The 25317-nt window shown below is 51.2% G+C and overlaps 1 protein-coding gene across 1 annotated transcript in view; it reads left to right on the top strand.

Annotated features, from left to right (window-relative positions):
- Positions 1 to 5241: 5241 nt before the first annotated feature.
- The window catches only part of LRRC38 (leucine rich repeat containing 38), a 45241-nt gene continuing 25165 nt past the window's right edge, over positions 5242 to 25317 (top strand). The window contains exon 1 of the mRNA XM_039474183.2: positions 5242 to 6300. Within this exon, the coding sequence (XP_039330117.1) occupies positions 5658 to 6300 (643 nt within the window). The 5' untranslated portion in view covers positions 5242 to 5657. The remainder of the gene's footprint in view (positions 6301 to 25317) is intronic.

The raw sequence follows: 25317 nt of genomic DNA, 5'->3' as shown, positions 1-25317 counted from the left end.
GGCCGAGGTGGGCGGATCATGAGGTCAGGAGTTCAAGACCAGCATGGCTAATATGGTGAAACACCATGTCTACTAAAAAATACAAAAATTAGCCAACCTTGGTGGAGCGTGCCCGTAGTCCCAGCTACTTGGGAGGCTGAGGCAGGAGAATCACTAGAACCTGGGAGGTGCAGGTTGCAGTGAGCCGAGATCGCACCACTGCACTCCAGTCTGGGAGACAGCAAGACTCTGTCTCAAAAAAAAAAAAAAAAAAAAAAAGATGCCGCTGGTTAGGGTTGAGGAGATAGTGGTGGAAGTGGTGGAAATGCAGACAAGTAGAACCAAGGGGGTTTGCCAGTGGATCCAGAGAGGGTCACGCACCGAGGAAGTGGGATGACTTCCAGGCTTGCAACTCCTACCTATGGGAGGATGGTGCTTTGGATTCTTGTTTTTCTACTGAGACAGACAGGGTGAAACTCTCCCCACCCTCCTCCAGCCCTACCCAAGGTCGCACATTTGTTGGATGGCTGGCCAGCATGAGGAGCCCCATCCGTGAGCAGAGAGCAGATGTCTCCTTGTGCCAGGCTGAGGGACTGACCCTGTGTCCTCAGTCTCGTTAGCCTGCCCACGCTCATACCAACCAAGCCACTCTCCTATAACTGAGATCACAGAGTCAGCCGGAGCTGGAGAGGGCTCAGGGGTGTGTGTGTGTCTGCGTGTGTGTCTCCGGTGGGCTATACTTGGGGTAGGGAGAGGTTCAGCACAGGGACAGTCACTACAACTGACCCTAGAATGTTAGGGCATCACTAGTTAATATATTCCAGAGAAACAAACACGTAAGTTCTTTACCTGAAGAATATCCTTCTACGTGAAAGCTTTATTTGCTCCATGTGGAAAGAGAAATAGATCATCATGCAGTTACCATTTATTGTGCTTCCATTACGTGTCAGTCTCACTGTGAAGCCCTCGGCAAACACTTCATTTCATCCTCATAACAAGCCAGTGAAGTAGAAATTCGTATTATCCCATTTCCTAGATGGGAAAACTGAGGCTGAGAAAAGTTAAGTTACTTGCCCAAGATCTGTCTAACTTCATACCCACGTTCCCAACTACTACCACCACCCTGCCTCCCATTTAGCCTGGAGGAAGATTCATTTCCTGCTTCTAGAGGTGAAACTAGAGACGGGAGTTTTTATTTATTTATTTATTTATTTTTGAGACGGAGTTTCGCTCTTGTTGCCCAGGCTGGAGTGCAATGGCACGATCTCGGCTCACCGCAACCTCCGCCTCCTGGTTTCAGGCAATTCTCCTGCCTCAGCCTCCTGAGTAGCTGGGATTACAGGCACGCACCACCATGCCCAGCTAATTTTTTTTTTGTATTTTTAGTAGAGACGGGGTTTCACCATGTTGACCAGGATGGTCTCGATCTCTTGACCTCGTGATCCACCCAGGCGGGAGTTTTTAAAACGTGGGTCCAGCCTTGCTCCAGAGGGTAAACCGCGTTGAGAGAAGGGTTCCGTTTTGAGCAGCGCAGGCAGCAGGTGGTGCCCCCTAGCGGTGGTACCTAGAAAGGGCAGCGGCAGCGGGAGGGGAACACGGAGTTGCAGTTGCTTGGGTTCAGGCAGTTAACGGGCTGGTGACAAAGACACAGCAGTGTCTGTGGAGCAGGGAGCCCGTTCCATTGATGCAGGCTGCCCCAAGTAAAGGGCCAGAGCGTGTCTCCTTTCCTGGGGCCATGGGATGTCCTCACACTCCGGGTGCTGATTAGAGGTGAAACACACCAGTAATGTGAATGACATCGCCAAACACCAGCCATATTCTTATCATTCAAACCTAGCATTTGCACCTAAATTCCGCTTCTGCACATACAATACTGGCAGCATCTTGTTTACAGTTCGAGGCAGAGGATTTTGGCTAATTTAGATGTCGGTCTGGTGACCCAAGGGGAATATTCTTATTATTGAATTTTTCTTGCTGACAGTGACCAGGCATCGCATGGTGGGTTTCCTGGGGACCGCCTGCACGTAGCTTCCCAAGGCACAACCTCACGGGGAATCAGACAAGGATGGAGAGTGAGACACAACGTGCTCTGGAGCTCGGAGAGCACAGGGAGGGGTGAGGATTCCACTGGGGGTGGGGGTGGGGCCGGGGAAAGGCATGACATCAGGTTTTTAAATCATAGGGATACCTTGGGTATTTGCCACATTCCTGCTTTGAGACTCCTGAATAGGAATTACAAAGTGTGCTGACTCTGAGAATACATACAGAACCAGAGCTGACAAGTGGAATCTCTCAAAGTTCCTCCCTGTTACCTGCGATGTTTGTTACCTGCAATGTTCGCCCTCAAGGGTAAGAGACTCCCTTCCTGGGGAGGGGGCTGAGGGGTGAGTTAGTGAGTGGCGCAGGTGGGGATTCAGAATGCCTGTGTTCTATTTCCAGCGCCTATCACTGACTCATATTGTGACCTTGCTCAGGTCATGGCTCTGTTTTATTTGTTGGGGGGAAAAATTAGAGGTGGCAAAGCTTGCATTTCCCCAGGGGATGGTAGTTCCGGAATATGAGACACCTCCCTGCTCTCCACAAACCCCAACTGTGTCTAGTTCTGCTGATATTAATGAAAAGAATGCTTACATTTGGATCCAAGGAACTTTGGGGGACACTCGAAGAAACGAGTCATTCCTGCCATAGCAAGATTTGTGGTCACATTTTTTTTTTTTTTTTGAGACATAATCTTGCTCTGTCACCAAGCTGGAGTACAGTGGCGAGATCTCGGCTCACTGGAACCTCCACCTCCCGGGTTCAAGTGATTCCCCTGCCTCAGCCTCCCAGGTAGGACTACAGGCATGCACCACCATGCCTGGCTAATTTTTTGTATTTTAGTAGAGACAGGGCTTCACCATGTTGGTCAGGATGGTCTCGATCTCCTGATTTTGTGATCTGCCCACTTCAGCCTCCCAGCATGTTGTGATTACAGGCGTGAGCCACCTCATCCGGCTGCGGCCACTTTTATCTGCAATATTTCTCGGAAGAAAGACCTTTCAAATCACATTCCCATATATATAATTTCCCATGTGGCCCTCACGTTGTCTGTGGAAAGGAAGAAGAAAGATAGTTTTTCCTTAGTTTCAGGATGAGGAAATCGAGGATAGGAGTGGTATTTCTCAACAGGTTTGTTACCAAGAGCCCCTCTTAATATTTTACCATCATGCGTTCCCCTGTTTTGCAAGCCCTTGTCAACTACATACTTGCATATATTAAGTAGAAATTCATCTCTATTTTCCTTAAAGTCACCTGTGAATGCCAGCTCAGGTTTCTGTTCTGCTCAAAACAACCAGTGCTACCATCAAGCTCACTGCCAAGAGTTGCAGTATTTAATCCAGGTGACCTCCTCAAGATAAAGGCCTCATTTTCACAGGACTTTAAAAAGACCTCTTTGTAGTATGTGTGGACCCGGGCTGAGAAGTCCTCAGAGAGATCAAGCGGCTTGTGAAAGATTCTGTGGCCAGTGCTGGGGCCAGGACCAGACCCAGGGTCTTGGCTCATACATAGGCCAGTGCTCCAGCCAGACCACTTGACAGGGAGGGCTTGCGTGTACACTCAGACATACAGACACACGGGCTCGCACGTGCAAGATGGCAGCCCAGCCAAACGCAGGTGTCAGGAAACAATGACGCTGAGGGCTCAGTTCATAGCAGGTTCCCCTCAGTACAGGAGGGAGCAGCCAGAACAAAGCCGGAGATTGGCAGAGTGCAACAGATCGCTTCAGGCTGCTTTTGCGGACTTGCAAGGGTGGGAGATGTGTTTACTCTGCCACCTGCCTGCACTTTGTGTGACTCTTCAATAATTTATGCATCTATGTATGTAGGCAGAAGCATTTTCAGCCACTCTGGGAGCATTCAGACCACTCCCCCGGACACCTGCCTCTTCAAGAGCGTGAGATGCGACTCGGGGAGCTGAGCCCTTGAAGCTGGGGATGGCAATGGTAAATTGGGTACCCTGGGAGAGTGGAGACAGACAGAGAACTCTGAAAACGCGGGGAGGTCTGGCTTGGCCTGGAGTATAATTAGGGGAAGAGCTGCAGGTCTCCAGGTGCCTCAAAGCTTCCCCCCGGGTCTCCCCCACCCCCTCCCCAGGGCTCCTGCAAATATGCTCATCTGTTGAGCCCTTGGCACCATCCCAGAGGATCAGTTTTTTTTATCCCATGGCTCAGAGGCATCAAGTCTGCCTGTACTTTTGGAAGAAGGCCGCCGGCTTGGCTTTACGGCTTCAGAATCCGAGGCTCCAATCCCCAGCAGGGCCAGGGGCCAGGGCAGGGTCTCTGGGGGCCTCCTGGCCAACAGCTGTTCCCTGTGTTATTTTGGTCTAGTGGGAGTCTGTCAATTCCAAGGCATTTGGACCAAAATAGCCAACAGCAGCACAATCTCTTGGTAGCTCTGTGGGGACCCCTCCCCATACAGAAGTTTCCAAATGGGGTGGGACAGAAGGAAAGGAGTTTGTCATGGGGGTGAAGAGGGAATTTTCCTGCCTGTGTCGAAGGCTGACATCAGCAGTTCGTCACTGTCCCTTCATTTCAGCCTTGGCAGGTACCTGACCACCTCCCCAGGCCATCCAAGGTGCGGGTTTGAGTGGGAGAGAGGAAAAGATAATTTTTGAACTTTGTTTTTGACTTCTTGGTCCTCCCCTAAAGCTGGTAAGATATATATTACCCTTTCCCATTTCACAAATGGGGCTACCAGGTCCAGAGAGGTAGAGGCACTGGTCTGAAGCCACACAGCTTGGAACCCAGGTCTGGTGACCCCAGGCTTCTGTGCCTCAGCGGCTGGACCTCTGTCAGACCGACAGCTGATCTTGCATGGATGCCAGTTCCATCCAGAAGTTCGGGGCCAGCATGGAAAGTGCTGACTGGCCCTGGCCTTCCTACGGGCCACAGCAGGGGCCCTGGTAGCCACCTGCCTGGCTCACCCTCAGGCCTAAGACCTTTCAAGTGCAGGTGGGGGAGGGAAGAGGGAAGACTAGCCACTCTCTCTCTCTCCTTGGAACCCCGCCCAAATTCAGACCAGCAGCCCCTGGAGAGGCCCCCAAGAGCCTGCAGGGATTGCCCACCCCCCGCAGAGCAGAGCCAGAGTGACCCAGGTCCCACTCCCGCTGGCTACACGGGGTGGCGTGCAGGGAGCGTGCTTTGGCACCAGGCGGGTGCGGGAGGCAGGGCGCACGCCCGGGACACGCCTTACGGAAACGCCTCTGGGCTCGGTAACTGAACTTAGACGTCGAGGGCAGCCGGCCCAGTGCGCGCGGCGTCTTACCTCCCAGTCTTGGAAATCAGCTGCCAGGGTGGGGCCGGGTTTTGGCCACGTCCAATAGGTCACCCCTACCGCTCCGGCTTCTCCCAAGAGATTTTTCTAGCGGGTTAATTTCCTGTCTGGGTAAATCCTTTGGTGAGTCCCTCGTCCCTCCCTCCCCTCTCCATCCCTGCTGTCCCGGCTCCCCCAGTCGGTCAGCGCTGCGCTCCGTCGCCCCCGCGCGCCCGGGCGCACGCCCTCCCCGCCCGGGCCGCCCTCCGGCTCCCCGCGCCCGGCAGCCAGTGCCTCGCCGCGACGCGCCGCCCCGCGCCGCCCCGCGCCAGGGCTCGCTCCGAGAGCCGCGTCCGTGTCGCCTCGGCCCGCGCGGACCCCCCGGCCATGCGCCCCCGCGCCGCCCCCCGCGCTCCAGCCTGCGCCGCCGCGGCGCTCGGTCTCTGCAACCTCCTGCTGCTGCTCGCGCCCGGGCACGCGTGCCCCGCGGGCTGCGCCTGCACGGACCCGCACACTGTGGACTGCCGCGACCGCGGGCTGCCCAGCGTGCCCGACCCCTTCCCCCTGGACGTGCGCAAGCTGCTTGTGGCCGGCAACCGCATCCAGCGGATTCCCGAGGACTTCTTCATCTTCTACGGCGACCTGGTCTACCTGGACTTCAGGAACAACTCGCTGGGCTCGCTGGAGGAGGGCACGTTCAGCGGCTCGGCCAAGCTCGTGTTCCTCGACCTCAGTTACAACAACCTGACCCAGCTGGGCGCCGGCGCCTTCCGCTCGGCCGGGAGGCTGGTGAAGCTTAGCCTGGCTAACAACAACCTGGCGGGCGTGCACGAGGCCGCCTTCGAGACCCTGGAGTCGCTGCAGGTGCTGGAGCTCAACGACAACAACCTACGCAGCCTCAGCGTGGCCGCCCTGGCCGCCCTGCCCGCGCTGCGCTCCCTGCGTCTGGACGGGAACCCCTGGCTCTGTGACTGTGACTTCGCCCACCTCTTCTCCTGGATCCAGGAGAACGCATCCAAACTGCCCAAAGGTGAGCCAGGCCGGCTGGGGGAAGGAGGGGGCAGGGAGAGGCCACCCCAGGTCCCAGTCTGGGTGCGAGGAACCTTGGGTTGAGTTTGCAAGAGGCTTGGGGGCTCCTGAAGTTTTCCTGAGTCTCTGATGGGGAAGTGGGTGGGGAGGGACACATCTGGGATTCTTTGGAGTTTCTGGGCCCTGAGGCTGAACTTCCCCTGTTTCTCCAATAACTCACTCTCTCAAGTTAGCAACCTTCCCGTTCAGGGGATGCCCAGGATCACCTCCCTGGTCCTAGAACTGGCGGGTGTGGATTACCTATGGGCCCCTGGCAAGCTGAACGCAGCCTTCTGTATGGGAAACAGCCCTATTCTCAGTACCGTGCCCGGGGAGTCAGCCAGTTCCACCGGCTCTCCAGCAGCCTCTCCAGCCTAACCTGGCCTCTCAGCTTCTCAGCTCCAATTTGCTCTTCTGTCTGAGTGAGGAAGATTTCTGATGAGGAATAATGGCAGCCTATTAAGCGCCAGTGATGCAGTCATGATTTGTAGTTCCCTGTGGCTTTTCAGCCAGATGTGAAAAAGCTGAACCAAACTGTAGTGAGCTGGTGCCTTCTTTGCTTTCCTGGTGCACCCTTTCAATGGCGGCATGAGCAAACATACCCACTTGGCAGACGGGAACACCAGAGCACAGGGAGCCAAGGGGCCCCAATAAGGCCCGCAAGAAGGGGACAGGGGAAGGAGGGGATCCCAGCATCCACAGGGATGAGCACCCAGAGTAGGGGGCACGTGGGTGTCCTTCCCCCAGGTGGATTCCAGCCTTCTGCTTGTCAGCCTGTGAGCGTCGGTGCCCGCAGTGACCTCTCAGAGCTGAACTCTGCCTCCTACCTCATTCCCAAGATTTCAGCAGGATTGGAACCACAGCTGGAAGGCACACATCATCAAAGGTGACAAACATGCAGATTTAGCTTCAGAACATCTTTTTTTTTTCCCCCATTTACGGAGACATCAAGGATGGTGTGCATCTGCGTGCTGAACTCCTCCATCCATGTCTTCATTCCCGACTGTCATCAAACACACCCCATGCACCAGGGCACGCACTCCTGAGCAGATGCAGGCCCCTGAGCCAGCACTTCCAGTCCAGGCTGCCTGAAATTCCTTAAACGACCTGGCCGGCAAGGCGCACAGTCCCCATCTTTAAAACTTTGTCCTCATCCACTTGCCTGGCTCCCCAGACCCTCCCACTAGTAAACTCGGTCCTGGAGACAGGAATGACCGGACGCAGAGCTCATTGGGTGGTGGGGGCACACCTCGGTTCTGCCCGCTGCTGCCTTTGCTCTTTAGTGGAGTTGGCACCATTCACCCTGTTGCTGGTTGGGTTGGTGTAACTGGCTCCTGTTGTCTTCCAGGTGGAGGCTAGGTGTGGTGAAGTCAGGAGCTGTGGGTTTATCTCAGTTCTGCCATGGTGGCTATGACCTTGAACAGGCCACTGGTCCCGTCTGAGCCTCAGTTTCCTCATCTCTAGAATACTAGAGTTGACCTCTGTGATCTCCAAAGAGCCCTGGATTTGGAGTCTGAAGACATGTTCAGTCCTGGCCTAAAATCTGGCGGACCCTGGGTGGGTCGCTCCACTCTTTTAAGCTTCCCCTTCCCCTTGAGTGAAATCAGGACACAGGTGATGCTTCGTAGTCCGTCCACCCAGTAGGTGTTGGGATCCAAACAAGGTGATACGAGTGAAAGTAACAAGAGCAATGAAAGTGAAACGTTTCTCCTCTTGCTGTCTGTGATGTGAGGAAGAAATGGACGCAGATGGGAAAGACTGGAGGAAGGATGGACAGATTCAGAGCAAGGAGCCACGTCCAGGGCCCTGGGGACAGGGGTTGGAGGGTGTGATTTTATCTCAGCCAGGAGGGAGAGGATGGGCACAGCTCCAGGGCACCTCGCAGGGTGCAGTGCCATGAGCAGCTCTGGTCTCATTGCCACTGCCCACGCTGTGTGGCCTGAGAGTGTCAAACTGAGCCAGAAGCAGGGTGGGTGGTAGAGGTTCCAGCACATACCTTGAAGTGAGACCCACATTCAGATTTGAACTCAGATTTATAATCCTAGGCAAGCCCCTGACCTCTCCAAGCCTCAGTTTCCCTGCATCTGGATTCAGAATCTGGTCACAGTGTCCTCTGCTGTGCTTGCTGTGAGATTTAAATGACATCATCTCTGTAAAGGACACCGTCTTGCTTAGCATGCAGTAGGTGCTCAATAGGTGTTCATCGCCCCCTCCCTCCTCCTCCCGCATTTGTGCTGTTTTTTCTACTTTTCTCAGAGGCAGCTCAGAGCCCAGACTGGCACCAGGCTACTTGCCTTCAAATCCTGCCTCTACTTCTTACTGATTGTGTGACCTTTCTGTACCTGCTTCCTCATCTGTAAATTGGGGCTGATACAGTACCTACCTTCTAGACTTGTTACGAGGATTAAACGGGGATTATTTGTAAAGCACCGAGAACAGTACCTGGCCCACAGTAGGTACTATGTAAGTGTTTTAATTGGTGCTGTTATTACCGTTTTGACTAGATAATTGATGTGAGTAGCTTGCCTTGGATCACACAGAGAGTTAAAGACAGAGCTGTGGGTGCACCAGGACCTCCTGGCTCCCAGCATCCCCTCCATGAGGACCACCTGCTTCCTGCCAGAGAAAACCAGGCTCCATTAGGGTACAAGCTCCAGGGCTTTCTAGGCAGGCCCTCTGCCCCTTCCAGGGCAGGAAATTGAAGGAAGGAGTGGGGAGGAAATTGAAGGAGGGGAGGAGCTTGCCTTTGCTGTCTTTCCCTTGCCTGCCTGCTCCCTTGTCCTCCAGAGAAGCAACACGGGGCCCGGAGTGTTCTCCCTGTGACCTTGTCTAGCTGTGACAGTTGCAGACATTGTGCTGTCTGCCAGGTGAGCCTCCCCCTGTGGCCACAGGGCTGATGGAGAGCGCTCAGCCCCAGAGCCTGCAGCAGAGCGGAGGAAGGAAATACCATCAAAATCCAGTGGTACCCTCCGTCCAGGCTCTTCCATGGTCCAGGGTCTGGGACAACCTTGGTCTGAGGACTCAGGAGGAACTGCCTTGCTGGTGGGATGAGGGCCAAGGGATACCAGAATACGCAGCAGCCAATCATCAAAAACCAAAACACAACAATGCAACAAACTAAAAAACCCAAGATGCTCAATTAGTGTTGAATTTCAGATAAATAACAAGTATTATTTCAGTATAAGTAGGTCCCGTGTAATATTTGGGATGCATACAAAACACTATTTTTCTGAAATTTAACATTAATTGGGCTTCCTGTATTTTACCTGGCAACCCTAACATCCTACCTTATGGGTGCCAGCTACCCTTGTAGTTTACAAGCGCTGTCTCTTTTAACACAACAGCCATGCCTGGCAGATACCTTTACCTACAACTTACCCAACAAGAAGCAAAGGAAGAGGTTTGCACAGGTCACATAGTTAGTGGCTGAGATGAGCTTGAACTCGGGAGTGTTGAACTCACACCTAATTCTTTCTGATAGGCATAGAAAAGGAGGATGAGGCCAGGCGCGGTGACTCATGCCTGTAATCCTAGCACTTTGGGAGGCCTAGGCAGACAGATTTGAGGTCAGGAGTTTGAAACCAGCCTTACCTATATGGTGAGACCCCCATCTCTACTAAAAAATACAAAAAAAAGCCGGGCATGGTGGCTCAAGCCTGTAATCCCAGCACTTTGGGAGGCCGAGGCAGGTGGATCACGAGGTCAAGAGATCGAGACCATCCTGGTCAACATGGTGAAACCCCGTCTCTACTAAAAATACAAAAAATTAGCTGGGCATGGTGGCGCGTGCCTGTAATCCCAGCTACTCAGGAGGCTGAGGCAGGAGAATTGCCTGAACCCAGGAGGCGGAGGTTGCGGTGAGCCGAGATCGCGCCATTGCACTCCAGCCTGGGTAACAAGAGCGAAACTCCGTCTCAAAAAAAAAAAAAAAAAAAAAAATTAAAAATACAAAAAAAAAAGGGCGGGGCACAGTGGCTTATGCCTGTAACCTCAGCACTTTGGGAGGCCAAGGCGGGCGGATCACCTGAGGTCAGGAGTTTGATACTAGCCTGACCAACACGGAGAAACCCTGTCTCTACTAAAAATATAAAAAATTAGCTGGGCATGGTGGTGCGTGCCTGTAATCCCAGCAATTTAGGAGGCTGAGGCAGAAGAATGACTTGAACCTGAAAGGCAGAGGTTGCGGTGAGCCAAGATCGAGCCATTGCACTACAGTCTAGGCAACAAGAGTGAAATTCTGTCTCAAACCAAAAGTCAGGCAGGGTGGTGGGCACCTATAATCCCAGCTACTCGGGAGACTGAGGCAGGAGAACAGCTTGAACCTGGGAGGCGGAGGTTCTACTGAGCCGAGATTGCGCCAATGCCCTCCGGCCTGGGTGACAGAGTGAGACTCTGTCTTCAAAAAAAAAGTAAAAGAAAAAATGAGAGCATCCCCAGCACATCTTGCCCCCACACATCGCTGATCCTTCTGGGTGACAGTGGCCTGGCCTGGTGGTTCTCCTGTGAGACAGTGGAATTCCAGGCAGTTTAGGATGCTGTATTATCAAAAAGATGGTGATGATCTCTTTTTAAGTATGAGAAAGAGCTCCAGTGTGGGAAGCCAAGGCAGAGCAGGAGAGTGGGGAGGGCTCAGAGGAGACCGAGAAGCAGTGCAAGGACACCGTCTTCACCTGGCAGTGATCTTCAGAGCCTTCCACGTGGGCACATCATCTTCCCTGCACAGCAGCCCAGCGAGTGGGCAGGAGATGAAGACGGAAAAATGAGGAGCACCGTGGTGTTTCTCAAAGCGTCACCTGAGAACCACCTGTGTGAGGATCGCCAGGGGAGCTTGCGTGAAGTGCAGATTCACAGGCCCCCAGATCTACTGAATGAGGGCCTGCGGATAGGGAGTTGAGGCCTGGGAATCTGCATTTTAGCAAGCTCTATACCTCCAGGGGATTCCTATGCATGAGAGGGCTTTTCTCTGGGTCTGCGGCTCAGTAACTGACTCACCGTGTGACTCACCTGTCCTCTGTGCCTTAGATGTTTCTCTTATAAACAAGGAGTGTAGGTAGGGAGGACCATAAGGCTCCTTCCATGTCTAAAGTTCTACAGGGAAGAGGAGATGGACCTGGTTTCAAAACTTGGGAAGTCGAGGCCTGGGGAGGCAGGTGAACTCCAAAGACCCCTCTGCTGGAATTCAGGGGGCTGAAGTCTCTGTGGAATATGGAGGGCAGAGCTCCTGAGTGCACTGGGGCTCCGGGCTCATGGGCCTGAGAGGCTGTCACAGTGTGGAAGGACTCCCCACATGCTAGCTCTGGCCCTGGGCCATAGGGAGAAAATGCCATTGAGTTTGAGAAACTGAGGCCAGAGGGCATGAGGCTTGGTGGGGGTCGGTGGACTCTGGGCTTGGCTTTGGAGGGGCACAGAGCAGCTGTCACAGGCCACTGCATACCTGGGAGTGTTATCACAGGAGGGGCACTTGCAGGTGTCAAGGTGGGAGGCTGCATTCGCCCAGGTCACCTCTTGCACCTCCCTTTCTAGCCACAGCCACGTGTGGCCTGCAGGTTGCAGCCCACAGCACTAGGAAAGAGATCCGAGCTGACGCTATCGCTCTGCGACCTTGGCACATGGAGGTGTAGGGAGGGAAAGGCTAGGAAGGGGCTGGGGCGGAATTAAAGAGAACCACATGTCGTGCCTTGGGTCTGTGAACCCTGGCTCCCGGGTGGAGACAGCTTCCCAGAAAATATCCACTAAAGAGTGTCTGGAGCATCTGAGCATTCAGGGGCTTGGGTCTGTGGCTCAGTAACTCACAGCGAAACCTTGTCTCTACTAAAAATACAAAATCAGCCGGGCATGGTGGCGCGTGCCTGTAGTCCCAGCTACTCAAAAGGCTGAGGCAGGAGAATCGCTGGAATTCGGGCACACCCTGAGCTTTGGCATACCCTGAAGGCACTGTTGTGTCTAGGAAGGACATCATGGCAGGCAGGTCACATCATTTAACCCCTTCAGCTTACCAGGCCGGACTTGCGGCTCGCTGGGGGAGCTGCTCCCCATCTCCCAAAAGCTCCACTTCCCTTTTCTGGTGTCAGACTCTCTGAGGGCCGGGTTTGGTCAGAAGAATGAGGAGTTCTTGTCATACTGACATCGTAAATGGTATTTCAGCCCAAGGGACAAACCCGGCACTTGCCTGAAGGTCACACTGGCCCTTTCTCCCCAGTGACTCTATTTCTTTTTCTTCTTTGAGAAAATAAATGCAGCTTTATGTTCCCTATGATAAAAATAACAGGCTCCTGTTATTAGGCTGGGGAAAGGCAGAAAGTGTCATGAAGAAAATGAACGGTACCCAGAATCCCACTGCTCCTAAAGTTCTGCTGTATTTTATTCTAGTTTTATTCTTACGTATATGTATATTTAAACAGATTGATGTTATATATTCTCAGAATGATTTTTTTTTTCTCCTCCTGAGTTGGGAGCATTTCCTGTCATTACAGTTGTCTGAGGATGTAACTTGAAATGGCCTTGAGAACAGGTCATTTTACAGTTGTATTAACTGGGCCTATCCCCTGTTGTTAGAAGCGTTGCTTATTTCCTTTTATTTTTTGTATGTAGGCAGCACCGAGCAAAACATCCTCACACATGTAAAGTCTGTGGAAACCTCTGGTTATTTTCTTTGGGGTAGAAACACAGGGTGAGAGTCTATGCTTTTTTTTTTTTTTTTTTTTGAGAACAGAGTCTCACTCTGTTGCCCAGGCTGGAGTACAATGGCATGATCTCAGCTCACTGCAGCCTCCACCTCCCGGATTCAAGCAATTCTCCTGCCTCAGCATCCTGAGTAGCTGAGACTACAGGCATGTGCCACCACATCCGGCTAATTTTTTGTATTTTTATTAGAGATAGGATTTCACTATGTTGGCCAGGCTGGTCTCGATCTCCTGACCACGTAATCCACCCACCTTGGCCTCCCAAAGTGCTGGGATTACAGGTGTGAGCCACTGCGCCTGGCCCTATGCTTTCATTTTAAACTTCTGGTACCAAGCAGAGAGTACAGGTGTAGCCACACCTTTCCCAATGTGTGTGTGTGTGTGGTTGTGTGTGTGTGTGTTTTTTTTTTTTTTTTTCTGACACAAAGTTTCACTCTGCCACCCAGGCTGGAGTGCAACAGTGTGATCACCACTTACTGCAGCCTCCACCTCCTGGATTCAAGTGATTCTCCTGCCTCAGTCTCCCAAGTAGCTGGGATTACATGCACCCACTACCATTTCCGGCTAATTAGTGCAGATGGGATTTCACCACGTTGGCCAGGCTGGTCTTGAACTCCTGACCTCAGGTGATCTGTCCACCTCAGCCTCCCAAAGTGCTGAGATTACAGGCGTGAGCCACCACACCTGGCCCCCAGTGTTTTGTAGTCTCATTTTTAAAAAGTGTTTTTCAATTTGATGGGCAAAACAACATCTCCTTATTGCTTTAATTTGCGTTATTTGCTCGGCAGTCAAGTGAACATTTTGCGTGTGTTTATACCTAAGAGAGTCGTGTTCCTGGGCAGAGGCTCATTGAGGTCTCAGTTTTCATGCAGGTGACCTCCGCCTGCTGTTGATGAGTTGGTGCATGTCCTGTGTGCCACAGTCCATTGCACATTTAACTTGTCTCTTAGAGTCGAGTCACTGGGGTATCACCTTTCTCACCATTACCGGTGTCCAGGAGCCAGGTGCCAGCTCTTATGGCACGGTGGTCTGGCCTTCTGGTGCCAAGCCAACTGCAAGCTTGACCTAAGGCAGCCTGAGCGAGGGGTCTGCCTTGGTTGCTCCCTGGAGAGCCCCCACAGGGTCTTCCTCTCTGGCCCCCAAAACCAGATCTTTCTGAAAATGTTCTACGCATCGAGTCATTCTATCAATGAACTTCTTTTGCTGAACAACATGGGGCAGTGGACAGACAGTCCCAGGGCAACCCAGGAAGGGATTTGATTTGCCAAGGACAGTATCACCTGTAGGTACAGCAGACAAGTTTCGGTTGACTCAGTTACCCAAAGGGTTAAGCCCTTTAAGTCAGTGGCTGCGTGATTCCTGCTGTCCTAGCATCTCGTGGTCTGGAACATGGTTTGCAGGGATGAGGTGCTTGGCCAGCCTTATCAACCTTTACACTGATGTGGGCTATAAAAATGCATCAGGCCCAGGCATGGTGGCTCATGCCTATAATCCCAGCACTTTGGGAGTCCAAGGTGGGTGGATCACCTGAAGTCAGGAGTTCAAGACCAGTTGGGGCCAAGATGGTGAAATCCCATCTCTACTAAAAATACAAAAAATTAACTGGGCACAGTGGCGTGTACCTGTAATCCCAGCTACTCAGGAGGCTGAGGCAGGAGAATCACTTGAATTCAGGAGGCAGAGATTGCAGTGAGCTGAGATCATGCCACTGCACTCGAGCCTGGGCAACTGAGCAAGACTCTGTCTCAAAAAAAAAAAAAAAAAAAAAAAAAATAGCACCGGGACCTCCGTGTGCTGGGAGTTGTGGTGAGTACCTGGTCATGAGTATTGGTGGCTCTGAGTGAACTCGTCCTGAACATGGCCAAAGTAAGAGCACAACTGAATGCACCCTTTTCAGTCCTGGGAAACTTCACAGGCTCTGATGCCCCAGGTCCGTGCCTGTGCCGTTACCATTCTGGGTTTCTTTCTTCCTCCGAATTCCCTGCCTTGACTTCTTGACCCTTCTGGTTCCCATGTAAGCTTCTGTGTTCCACCTCTTCTCTGGGCTCCCAAGCCTGGGTTGGGAGCCCATCCTGTGTGATCTCCTGGCTCCTGTGCTCACCCTGTGACCACTGCCTGACGTACAGGTCACGCGTCTGACCCCTTTTGAGGATGCAACACTTGTCTTGTTCCTCCTTGTTCTTCCTTGAATCCCCATGGGGTTGAAAACACAGGGCTTGTTTGGAAGCCTTCCAGTGGCTTCCATTGCACTTACAATCAACTGAGCTCCCTCCCACAGACCAGAAAGCCCCTCCCTATCATTTCTCCTCCCTCCCTGCCCCTTCTACACCCCTCCCACACCAGCCTTATTCTGTCCCCGGAATAAGCCCAAATAACAATATCCAGCCGGAGCCCCTGAATGTGCTGCTCTCTCTGCCTGGAAGGACACCTCCCCCTGTCCCGATCTTCCTTATCACCAGGTCTTCCATCAAGCGTCACCTCCTCCAAGAGGCCTTCCCTGACCGTCCCACCCCCACCCCCACACTCTTCAGCACGTCTTGTTGTATTTACATCCTACCAACATACTGAGGTTGACATTATCGAATTCACACATTTTGTCCCACTAGAAATGCAGGCTTCAGCGTGCCTGCTGCTGTCCTGCTGTCAGCTGTGCCCTCATAGGAGGGTGGGGCTGTGGGACTGAGGGAGCCAAGGAATGCACATGCCTAAGGGCCCTCGGGGGATGGGCACAAATCGCTGGCCTTGGTTTTTGTTTTCAGCAAATACTGCTTGGTCAGCAAAGCCTGTCCGGGTTACCTTCAGCCAAGGCAGAGCCCAGAACGCACGTTCTCAGGGTTTCTTTCCTAGGTTGGGTTCTTGTGATCTTGGTCAATCCCCATTAGCCCCCAGAGCCGCAGCTCCTGCTATGCAGGAGGAAGGGAGTGGCTACTCTGCCCTCATCTGCGTGGTGAGCAGTGTGCTGGGAAAGGAGAGGAGTCCTGGAGAGGCGGCTGGAATGTTCTTCCCTCCTCTGCTAAGCACAGCGGGAGTGGCTGACGGACAGAGTTCAGGATGCTGAGGTCACAGGTCTCAGTTTAACCCCAGCTGAACGGGACAGGTTTGCTCATCAATTAACTGAAACAGAAACAAATTCATCTGGAGTAAGCAAATAGGAGGAGGACTCCTAAAGACGCAGGTGTGGCCGGGAACCCTGGGTACCGAACAGTCAAGCCCCAGGAAGTCGTGGGAGCAGAACTGGGGCACAGAAAATATAGCACCCCTTTTCCTCGCTCGTATGCTCGTCTCTGCCTCTCATACTGTTTTCTTTTTCATTCTTTGTTTTTCTTGCCTCCTTTATTTTATTTTATTTTTTGGTGAGACAGAGTCTTATCTGTCGCCCAGGCTAGAGTGCACTGGCACCATCTCGGCTCACTGTAACCTCTGCCTCTTGGGTTCAAGCAATTCTCTTGCCTCAGACTCCTGAGTAGCTGGGATTACAGGCATGTGCTACCACACCCAGCTATTTTTTATATTTTTAGTAGAGACAGGGTTTTGCCGCACTGGCCAGCCTGGTCTCAAACTCCTGGCCTCAAGTAAACCACCCACCTTAGCCTCCTAAAGTGCTGGGATTACGGGCATGAGCCGCTGTGCCCAGCCTCATGCTGTTTTCTTATTTTTCTCTCTGTATTGATGGGCTTCCTCTGTTCTCCTGTCTGTGTGGCAAAAAGTAAGTACCATCGTTACCATGGGTCTGGAGCAGGGCTGGGCAGACCACCCCCAGGCGTCCATGACTGTCTGTGCTTCCAATGAGCTGATAGCAGATAAGTCCTCTGGTATTCCTGGTCCTCAGTATCCCCTGGTCCATTGTAGGTGATAGCATCTCCTGTTTGACCTCCAATGATAATCCTATAAAGAAGCTTTTGAGCAGTTTCCTCCAACACCACATATAGAAGCTGTTGTTATTTTGTCTTTGTTTAAAGCATTGAAACGTGATCAAACAGACCAGATACGTATACAGGCCTACAAAACCCACTGAACTAAGGAATTGCCTGTCAAATCCCAAATGTGGGCCAACCCACGCAGACAGCAGTATCTGTGAAAGCGCATCCTCCCAGCGGCTCCCGGCCGGCTCCTGCACTTCGAGTGCTGTCAATCAAGAGTCCGCTGGTGTCCCATCTTCTCCATCCTCCCAGCTGGATATGTGGTAAATGTCAAGGTCAGAGAGTCAGGACCTTGAGGGAGCTATGGGCCATTCAAGATGAAGGGGCAGCTTCTCAAAGGCCAAGAGAAACCAGCCAAGGAGCACGGTCCCAGTCCCCAGTGTCAGCTCCCAGTGGGACCTCAGAGTCACGTGCTTCTCTCGGCCTCAGCCTTCTCATCTCCCAGAGAGGGGATTTTCCCAGATAAGGAGTGAAGGAGTGAGACCCCAAATGCCCCACGGGTCAGCTGGGTGAGGTTAGCAGGAGAAGCAGCCAGTTGGAGTCAGCAGAGAATCTAGGTACATAAAAACAACTTAATGCTGGCTGAACTTCAAAACATGTTTCTCCCACTGGCCACCAGTGGTAGATACCTGCTCTAGGTGACCAAGAATGCCTCTTTTCGTTCTGATGTAAGCTGATGCTGTGATCTCTCGTGCCAGCCTCCTCCAGGGCATAGGATGAAAGAGTCTGAGGCTCCCAGCAAAGGTCCCCTGGGTGGGTTCCTGGAGCAAATGTCCCACCACCCCAGGAGCTCTCTTTCAAATCAGGAGGTGCAAGAGTATGTTCCTGTCTTCATACGAAAAAACAGCTTCCTCCATGAGTTATTGGAAAGAATAACACTGCTTTTTCATAAGACCCCAGTGAGATGATGTGTGCTTTTAGATGTAACCATCATAAATGAGAAGCTACATCAGAAGTGAAAGTTGTAGGTGGTCCCCTGAAGGGGCAAAGAGCTTAGAGCCAAGGGTCAGGGCATCCGTGACTTCAGCAGGTCACCTAACTTCCCTGGGTTTTTGTTTCCTTGCCTGTCACCCTGAGGTTTGTTGAGAGGATCGAGGAAACACAGACATGAAAGATCTTTAGAAGGGACTGGAGGAGTGCTTGCAGATGAGGAGGGTCCGTGGTAACCCAGTAAAATGACTGGTTTATATACCATTTGTCATCTCTCCTCCCAAGTCACATGGCAAGCCACAGAATAGCATCAAGGCAGCCAGGCAGGAAAGCAGGTGACAGTCTAGGCCACAAGAACTGCTCGCTGATGAGGAACCCTGACTCCAGCGTTCATTTGTGGATGCAGGAGTCGGAGTGGGTGGTGAGGGGATGAGAAATCCACCCGGCCAGTGCCTGGGAGCAGGAAGGCTGGGGAAGAAAGCAGGGGCACGTATGGGAGCCCCGAGATCAGGGGAAAGAAGTGAGATACATAGAAAAGTCAGCAGAAGGATAGATGGCCAAGTGCCAATAGTGATTTTCTCTGGGTGAAACGGTGGTTTGGTTTTATTTTATTTTTTTAAGTAATTAATAGACTTTGACCGGGTGCAGTGGCTCACTCCTATAATCCCAGCACTTTGGGAGGCTGAGGCAGGCAGATCACGAGGTCAGGAGATCAAGACCATCCTGGCCAACATGGTGAAACCCCATCTCTACTAAAAATACACAAATTAGCTGGGCATGGTGGTGAGTGCCATAATCCCAGTTACTTGGGAGGCTGAGGCAGGAGAATCACTTGAACCTGGGAGGTGGAGGTTGCACTGAGCTAAGATTGTACCACTGCACTCCAGCCTAGCAACAGAGCGAAACTCCATCTCAAAAAAAAATTCTCTTTTGCATGCTTTGTGGTGTTCACTTTATAACCTTTTATTTTAGTATAACACTGTAAACCAAAAGGTATCTGAGACCGGTCTCAATCAATTTAGAAAGTTTATTTTAGCAAGGTTAAGGATGTGTTGTGACCTCAGGACCTCCTGACGACATGGGCCTCAGGTGGTCGGGGCACAGCTTGGTATTACACATTTTAGGGCGACATGAGGCATCAATCAATATATGTTGAATGAACGTTGGTTCAGTCCGGAAAGGTAGGACAATTCAAAGTGGAAGGGGGCTTCCAGGTCACAGGTAGATAAGAGACAAACAGTTTCATTCTTTTAAGTTTCTGATTAGCTTTTCGCTGAATGCACAGTTTATAGAATAGTCACTTATGTCACAGTCTGGCTTAGCAGGGGAAGGAAGCGATCAGATAGGCATTCATCTCATACGAGCAGAGAGATGACTTTGAGTTCTGCCTGCCCTTTGTCCACAGAGAAATTCCTTTTGTGGGCAAATTGTGAGGGGGGTATGTAGCTTTTTTCTTTTTAAAATCTTGCAGGTTTTTTTTTTTTTTTTTTTTTTTTTTTTTTTTTTTTTTTTTTTTGAGACAGAGTCTTGCCCTGTTATCCAGGCTGGAGTGCAGTGGCACAGTCTCGGCTCACTGCAGCCTCCGCCTCCCAGGTTCAAGGGATTCTCCTGTCTCGGTTTCCCGAGTGACTGGCATTACAGGCTTGAGTCATCAGGCCAGGCGAATTTTTGTATTTTTAGTAGAGACAGGGTTTCTCCCTGTTGGCCAGGCTGGTCTTCAACTCCTGCCCTCAGGTGATCCGCCCGCCTCAGCCTCAGAAAGTGCTGGGATCACAGGCATGAGCCATCACGCCTGGCCAATCTTTGTAGCTATATTATTTAGGAATAGGATGAGAAGCACATTTGCCCTACACAGTTCCCAGCATGACTTTTCCCTTTGGCTTAGTGATTTGGGTGAGATTTATTTTCTTTTCACAACACACATAGAGAAAGCGTGCATACACCGGTCTGGAAGGCCACACACAGCTCCATTCCTGCTGCCTCTCCGGCTCATGTAACTGGCTGCTCCTCGTAAGACCACCCCTCCCGCTAGCCTGAACCCTGGGGTACCACCCTATCCCTGTGGACTTCCTAAATCCAGTCCACACCTTTGTAACCCTCCCTGTTGTTAAACCTACTTCAAATAACCCTGTTTGAGTGGGTCATGCCAAGATCCTGACAGGGGAAGCAATTCCTGCAGATTCCTGGGCAAGGAGCTATGGAAATGGATGCTATGGGTTCGATGTGTCTCCCCATCATCCCCAGGTTCATATGTGGAAACTTAACCCTAAATACTTCAGAATGTGACCTTGTTTAGAAATAGGATCATCAGGCCGGGTGCAGTGGCTCATGCTTGTAATCCCAGCACTTCGGGAAGCCGGGATGGGTGGATCACTTGAGGTCAGGAGTTTGAGACCAGCCTGGCCAACATGGTGAAATGCTGTATCTACTAAAAATACAAAAATTAGCCGGGTGTGGTGGCAGGCACCTGTAATCTCAGCTACTGGGGAGGCTGAGGCAGGAGAATCACTTGAACCCAGGAGGTGGAGGTTGCAGTGAGCTGAGATCACGCCACTGCTCTCCAGCCTGGGCGACAGAGTGAGACTCTGTCTAAAAAGAAAAAGATCATTATTACAGAGGTAATCAGTTAAAATGAGGTCAGTAGGGTTAGCCTGAACTCAGTATGACTGATGTCCTTATAAAAAGGGGAATTTGGGCCAGGCGCGGTGGCTTATGCCTGTAATCCCAGCACTTTGGGAGGCCGAGGCGGGTGGATCACGAGGTCAAGAGATCGAGACCGTCTCTGTCCTGGTCAACATGGTGAAACCCGGTCTCTACTAAAAATACAAAAATTAGCTGGGCATGGTGGCGCACGCCTGTAATCCCAGCTACTCAGGAGGCTGAGGCAGGAGAATTGCCTGAACCCAGGAGGCGGAGGTTGCGGTGAGCCGAGATGGCGCCATTGCACTCCAGCCTGGGTAACAAGAGCAAAACTCCGTCTCAAAAAAAAAAAAAAAAAAAAAAAAAGGCAGGGGGAAATGTAGTCATAGAGACAGACACGCACACCAGGAGAACGCGATGTGAAGATGAAGGCCGAGACGGAGGTGCTGCATCTGCAAACCAAGGAAAGCCAGAGCTTCCCGGCAAACCGCTGGAGCCAGTGGGGAGTCCCAGAACAGATTCTTCCCACAGCCCTCGCAGGGAAACAGCCCTGCCGATGCCTTGATCTCAGATGTTCAGCCTGCAGAATTGAGACAAGCAGTTCTGTTGTGAAGCCACCCCGTTGGTGATACTGTGTTTCCACCCCAGGAAACACCCGCAGGGGATAATGCCAATAGCTCACTCACCAAGGCAGGGACTGGGTCTCCAGAATGGGTCCAGCCCTCATTTTTGTTTTTTGTGTTTTTATTTTTATTTATTTATTTATTTGAGATGGAGTCTCATTCTGTTGCCCAGGCTGGAGTGTTGCTTGTTTGTTTTTTTTTTTTTTGAGATGGCTTCTTGCTCTGTTGCTTAGGCTGGCATGCAATGGCGCATTCTCGGCTCACTGCAACTTCTGCCTCCTGGGTTCAAGCGATTCTCCTGCCTCAGCCTCCCGAGTAGCCGGGATTACAGGCAGGCACCACCACCCCCGGCTAATTTTTGTATTTTTAGTAGAGACGGAGGTTTCACCATGTTGGTCAGGCTGGTCTCGAACTTCTAACCTTATCTGCCCACCTCGGCCTCCTAAAAAGTGCTGGGATTACAGGCATGAGCCATCATGCCCGGCCTCTCAGCTCTCAGATTTTATAATATCCAAATAAATTGCTTTCCTTGGTTTACATGTGGGGAAATTAGAACCAAAAGCACAAACTGGGATCTTTTTTTTTTTTTTTTTTTTTTGGTTAGGGGTCGCCTCTCTGCTTCCTGCCCCAGTGCAGGCTGCTCTCCTGGCTTCATTTTGTTAATTATCTGCTCGATTCCAGGCGCTGAGCTGAAAACTCTTGGGCTGCACAGCCTGATAGAAATAGAATCCAAGCTGCAGAGATAATTTCAGATGTCCCAGCAGCCATATTTAAAACAGAAAAATGAGCCGATGAGATGAACTTGGATATTTTGTTTAATCCAGCATAACCAAAATGTCATTTCAACTTGTAATCAGTAGGAAGTTAATCATGAGCTATTTTTCCTTTTTTTCATACCAGTTTCTGCCAATAAGTTCAGGTTACCTTTGGGTTAGCCCCTATGAGGCCAGGTTCTGAAGCCGGGAAGCTAAGTTTGGCTCTCTTATCAGAAACTTGTAGGAAAAACCCCACCGTCTTTTGTCCATAGCCTAAAGCAGGAGCTATGGAGAGGGTGGGGTTTTTCCTACAAGCTTCTGATAAGATATTTGAGGAAGCCAGAGTACAGACACCTTAATGTAAGTTGGTCACCAGCCAAGAAGTGGCAGAGCTGAGAGGTGACTCCAGGATCTTTGTTGTTAACCATTCTGTGGCTTCTCAAATGTCGCATCAGAAACCAAAGTCTCTTAGCCACACTCAGAGCCTCAAGCCCACACTTGCTTCAATTCAGGCTGAGAACGAAACTTAGTGAGTCTTCCTGAGTCAGAACCTTGAGTTAGAGGTAAATCAAAGGTGACTTGACCGTATTCGTGGAAACCAGCGTGGATTAAACACCTTGTTAAAAACAAATTTGACTCCTACCTTCTGCTCCTATGAGAGCTTTTTCTGGAGCAGTGACCCCTCCCTGCTTGTCAGGTATCAAGTCATGTTCCTCCTTGGCTCAGAGCTCTTCAGGGCCTCCCGTATCACGAAGAGCAGAAGTAAAAGTCCTTCCAGGGCCAGGTGCGGTGGCTCACATCTGTAATCCCAGTACTTTGGGAGGCCGAGGAGGGTGGATCACCTGAGGTCAGGAGTTCAAGACCATCCTGGCCAACATGGAGAAATCCTGTCTTTACTAAAAATACAAAAAGTGAGCTGGGTGAGGTGGTGCATGCCTATAATCCCAGCTACTTGGGAAGCTAAGGCAGGAGAATCACCTGAACCCAGGAGGCAGAGGTTGCGGTAAGCCAAGATAGCGACATTGCACTCCAGCCAGGGCAATAAGAGCAAAACTCCGTCTTTTTTTTAAAAAAAAAAAAAAAAAAAAAAAAAAAAAAAAAGTCCTTCCAGAGGCTCCTAAGGGCTCCTGTGATCTTTCTCTCCTAGTTCCTTTCTGAATGAATTTCTTGCTCTTCTCCCTTCATTCATGTTGGCCTGGGCACCCTAGATTCCTTGTCATTTCTTTTTTTTTGTTTTTTGTTTTTTTTTGAGACGGAGTTTCGCTCTTGTTACCCAGGCTGGAGTGCAATGGCGCGATCCCGGCTCACCGCAACCTCCACCTCCTGGGTTCAGGCGATTCTCCTGCCTCAGCCTCCTGAGTAGCTGGGATTACAGGCACGCGCCACCATGCCCAGCTAATTTTTTGTATTTTTAGTAGAGACGGGGTTTCACCATGTTGACCAGGATGGTCTCTATCTCTTGACCTCGTGATCCACCTGTCTCGGCCTCCCAAAGTGCTGGGATTATAGGCGTGAGCCACTGCGCCCGGCCTGTTTTTTTTTTTTTTAAAGATGAGGTTTCACCATGATGGCCAGGTTGGTCTTGAACTTCATTTCTTGAACTGATCAGTTCCCTTCTCATCTCAGGGCCTTTGCACCAGCTGCTTCCTCTGCCAGGATGACCTTCCTCTGGGTTTCAGCGTGACTTGGCCCCTCCCTCCTCTCAGACCCTTTCCCCAATGCCACCTTCTCCCACTGAACCCTGTACCCCACCGCCTCTGGCTCTTCTTTCTTGTCCCCTACTCCCCGCGTCCCTGTTCCACCAGTCCCGATGGGTCTTTTTACATTTCACTCATTTACCCATCGTCTGTTTCACTCAGTTGTAGCCACAGGAGTAGGGCCTTGTCTGTTCTGCTCAGTGTTTTAGCCGCAGCGCTAGGACTGCGCTCGCAGGTAATAGCTGCTTGATATGTATATGTTGAAGGAATGAATGGCTCGGTGAATGGATGCTGAGCCAAGGCAAAGGGAAGAGAAATAGAAGAGAGGCCCCCAGAACTGTGCCCCTTGCTGAGAGAAGCCAGTATGGTAAACTAGTTCTTGTCCAGTGTTAGCAACTTGAGGCTTAAACAGAGATAAATGCAGTAAAGACAGAAGGGGCGGGGCAAGGTGGCTCACACCTGTAATCCCAGCACTTGGGAGGCCAAGGAGGGGGGATTGATTGAGCCCAGGACTTTGAGACCAGCCTGGGAAATATAATGAAACCCCATCTCTACAAAAATAAAAATAAAAAATAAATAGCTAGGTGTGGTGACACATACCTGTAGTCCCAGCTGCTTAGGAAGCTGAGGCAAGAGGATCCCTTGAGGCCAAGATTGTTTGAGGTTACAGTGAGCTAAGATCATGCTGCACCCCAGCCTGGGCAATAGCGAGGTCCTCTCTCTCTCTCTGTCTCTCTCTTTTTCTCTCTCCAATATACATATATATTTATGGCAGAAGGGAGGGAGCTCTGCGGATCATTGAGGCATGAATTTGTACAGAATCTCAGACATAGTGATGCTTGCATGGTGGTGTTCAGAGAGGAGGAAGATTGAGGCCCCCCAAACCCCTTCTAATCACAATTTGTAAGCAGTTACCTGGGCTTTCTGTTCATTAGAAAGTGTCAGATACTCTTTGTATTCAGAGAGTAAGACTGCTGATATAGGAAAATTCATTTTCAACTCTCAAAAGTAGAGACTTGGAAGAACATAATGTCTATCTCAAGCATCTGAGGGGCTGTCACCGAATACAGAGACTTGTTCTGACCTCAGAATATGCACCCATGATTGGGAACTTCAGGGAAACTGAATTCCATGTACCATAATTAGACCTGTCTAACCACATTAGGGCTCTGAAAATGGGCTGCCTTGGGAGGTAATGAGGTTGCCATCACTGGGGGCATTCAAGCAGAGTCCAAATGACCACTTTTTAATGGTGCTGCAAGGAGTATCGGGTATTGAATGGGATTTCTCCCAAGGGTGCTTGAGTCCTGTGATTCTTTTTGGGGTTCCTATCCTGGTTCTTCTGGCTGAAGGAGTAGGTTTTGAAAGAGGGTACAGGGTGCTTATAAACCAGTGACTGAGCCTGCTTTGATACCCAGAGCAGGTGCCTCCTCTTCCCTCCCTCCCCGTGCCCACCACATTCCTTTCTGAACCTAAATAGACGAAGCCCTTAAGCCTGCAGCAGAGAAGGACACGCCAAGCTCCCAGCCTCTTGCACTTCTCAGGTCTCGTTCTGCTCACACCGGATCCTTGTCAGAAACTGGATCGCCCACCAGCAACCAGAATCGGCTTCCAAATCTGTATGACGCACATCTAGTTTATGTTCAGCTCCCCTTGAGCCAGAACGCTGACCTGCAGCTCTTCCCACGAGCCTGTGCAGCCTGGGTTCCCAGACACACTAGGGTTGCCCCA

This window comes from Saimiri boliviensis, chromosome 11 (assembly GCF_048565385.1).
Source record: "Saimiri boliviensis isolate mSaiBol1 chromosome 11, mSaiBol1.pri, whole genome shotgun sequence".
In the NCBI taxonomy this organism is placed as follows: domain Eukaryota; kingdom Metazoa; phylum Chordata; class Mammalia; order Primates; family Cebidae; genus Saimiri; species Saimiri boliviensis.
Note: the sequence above shows the minus strand (reverse complement) of the source record. Positions and strands in the feature narration are given on the sequence as shown.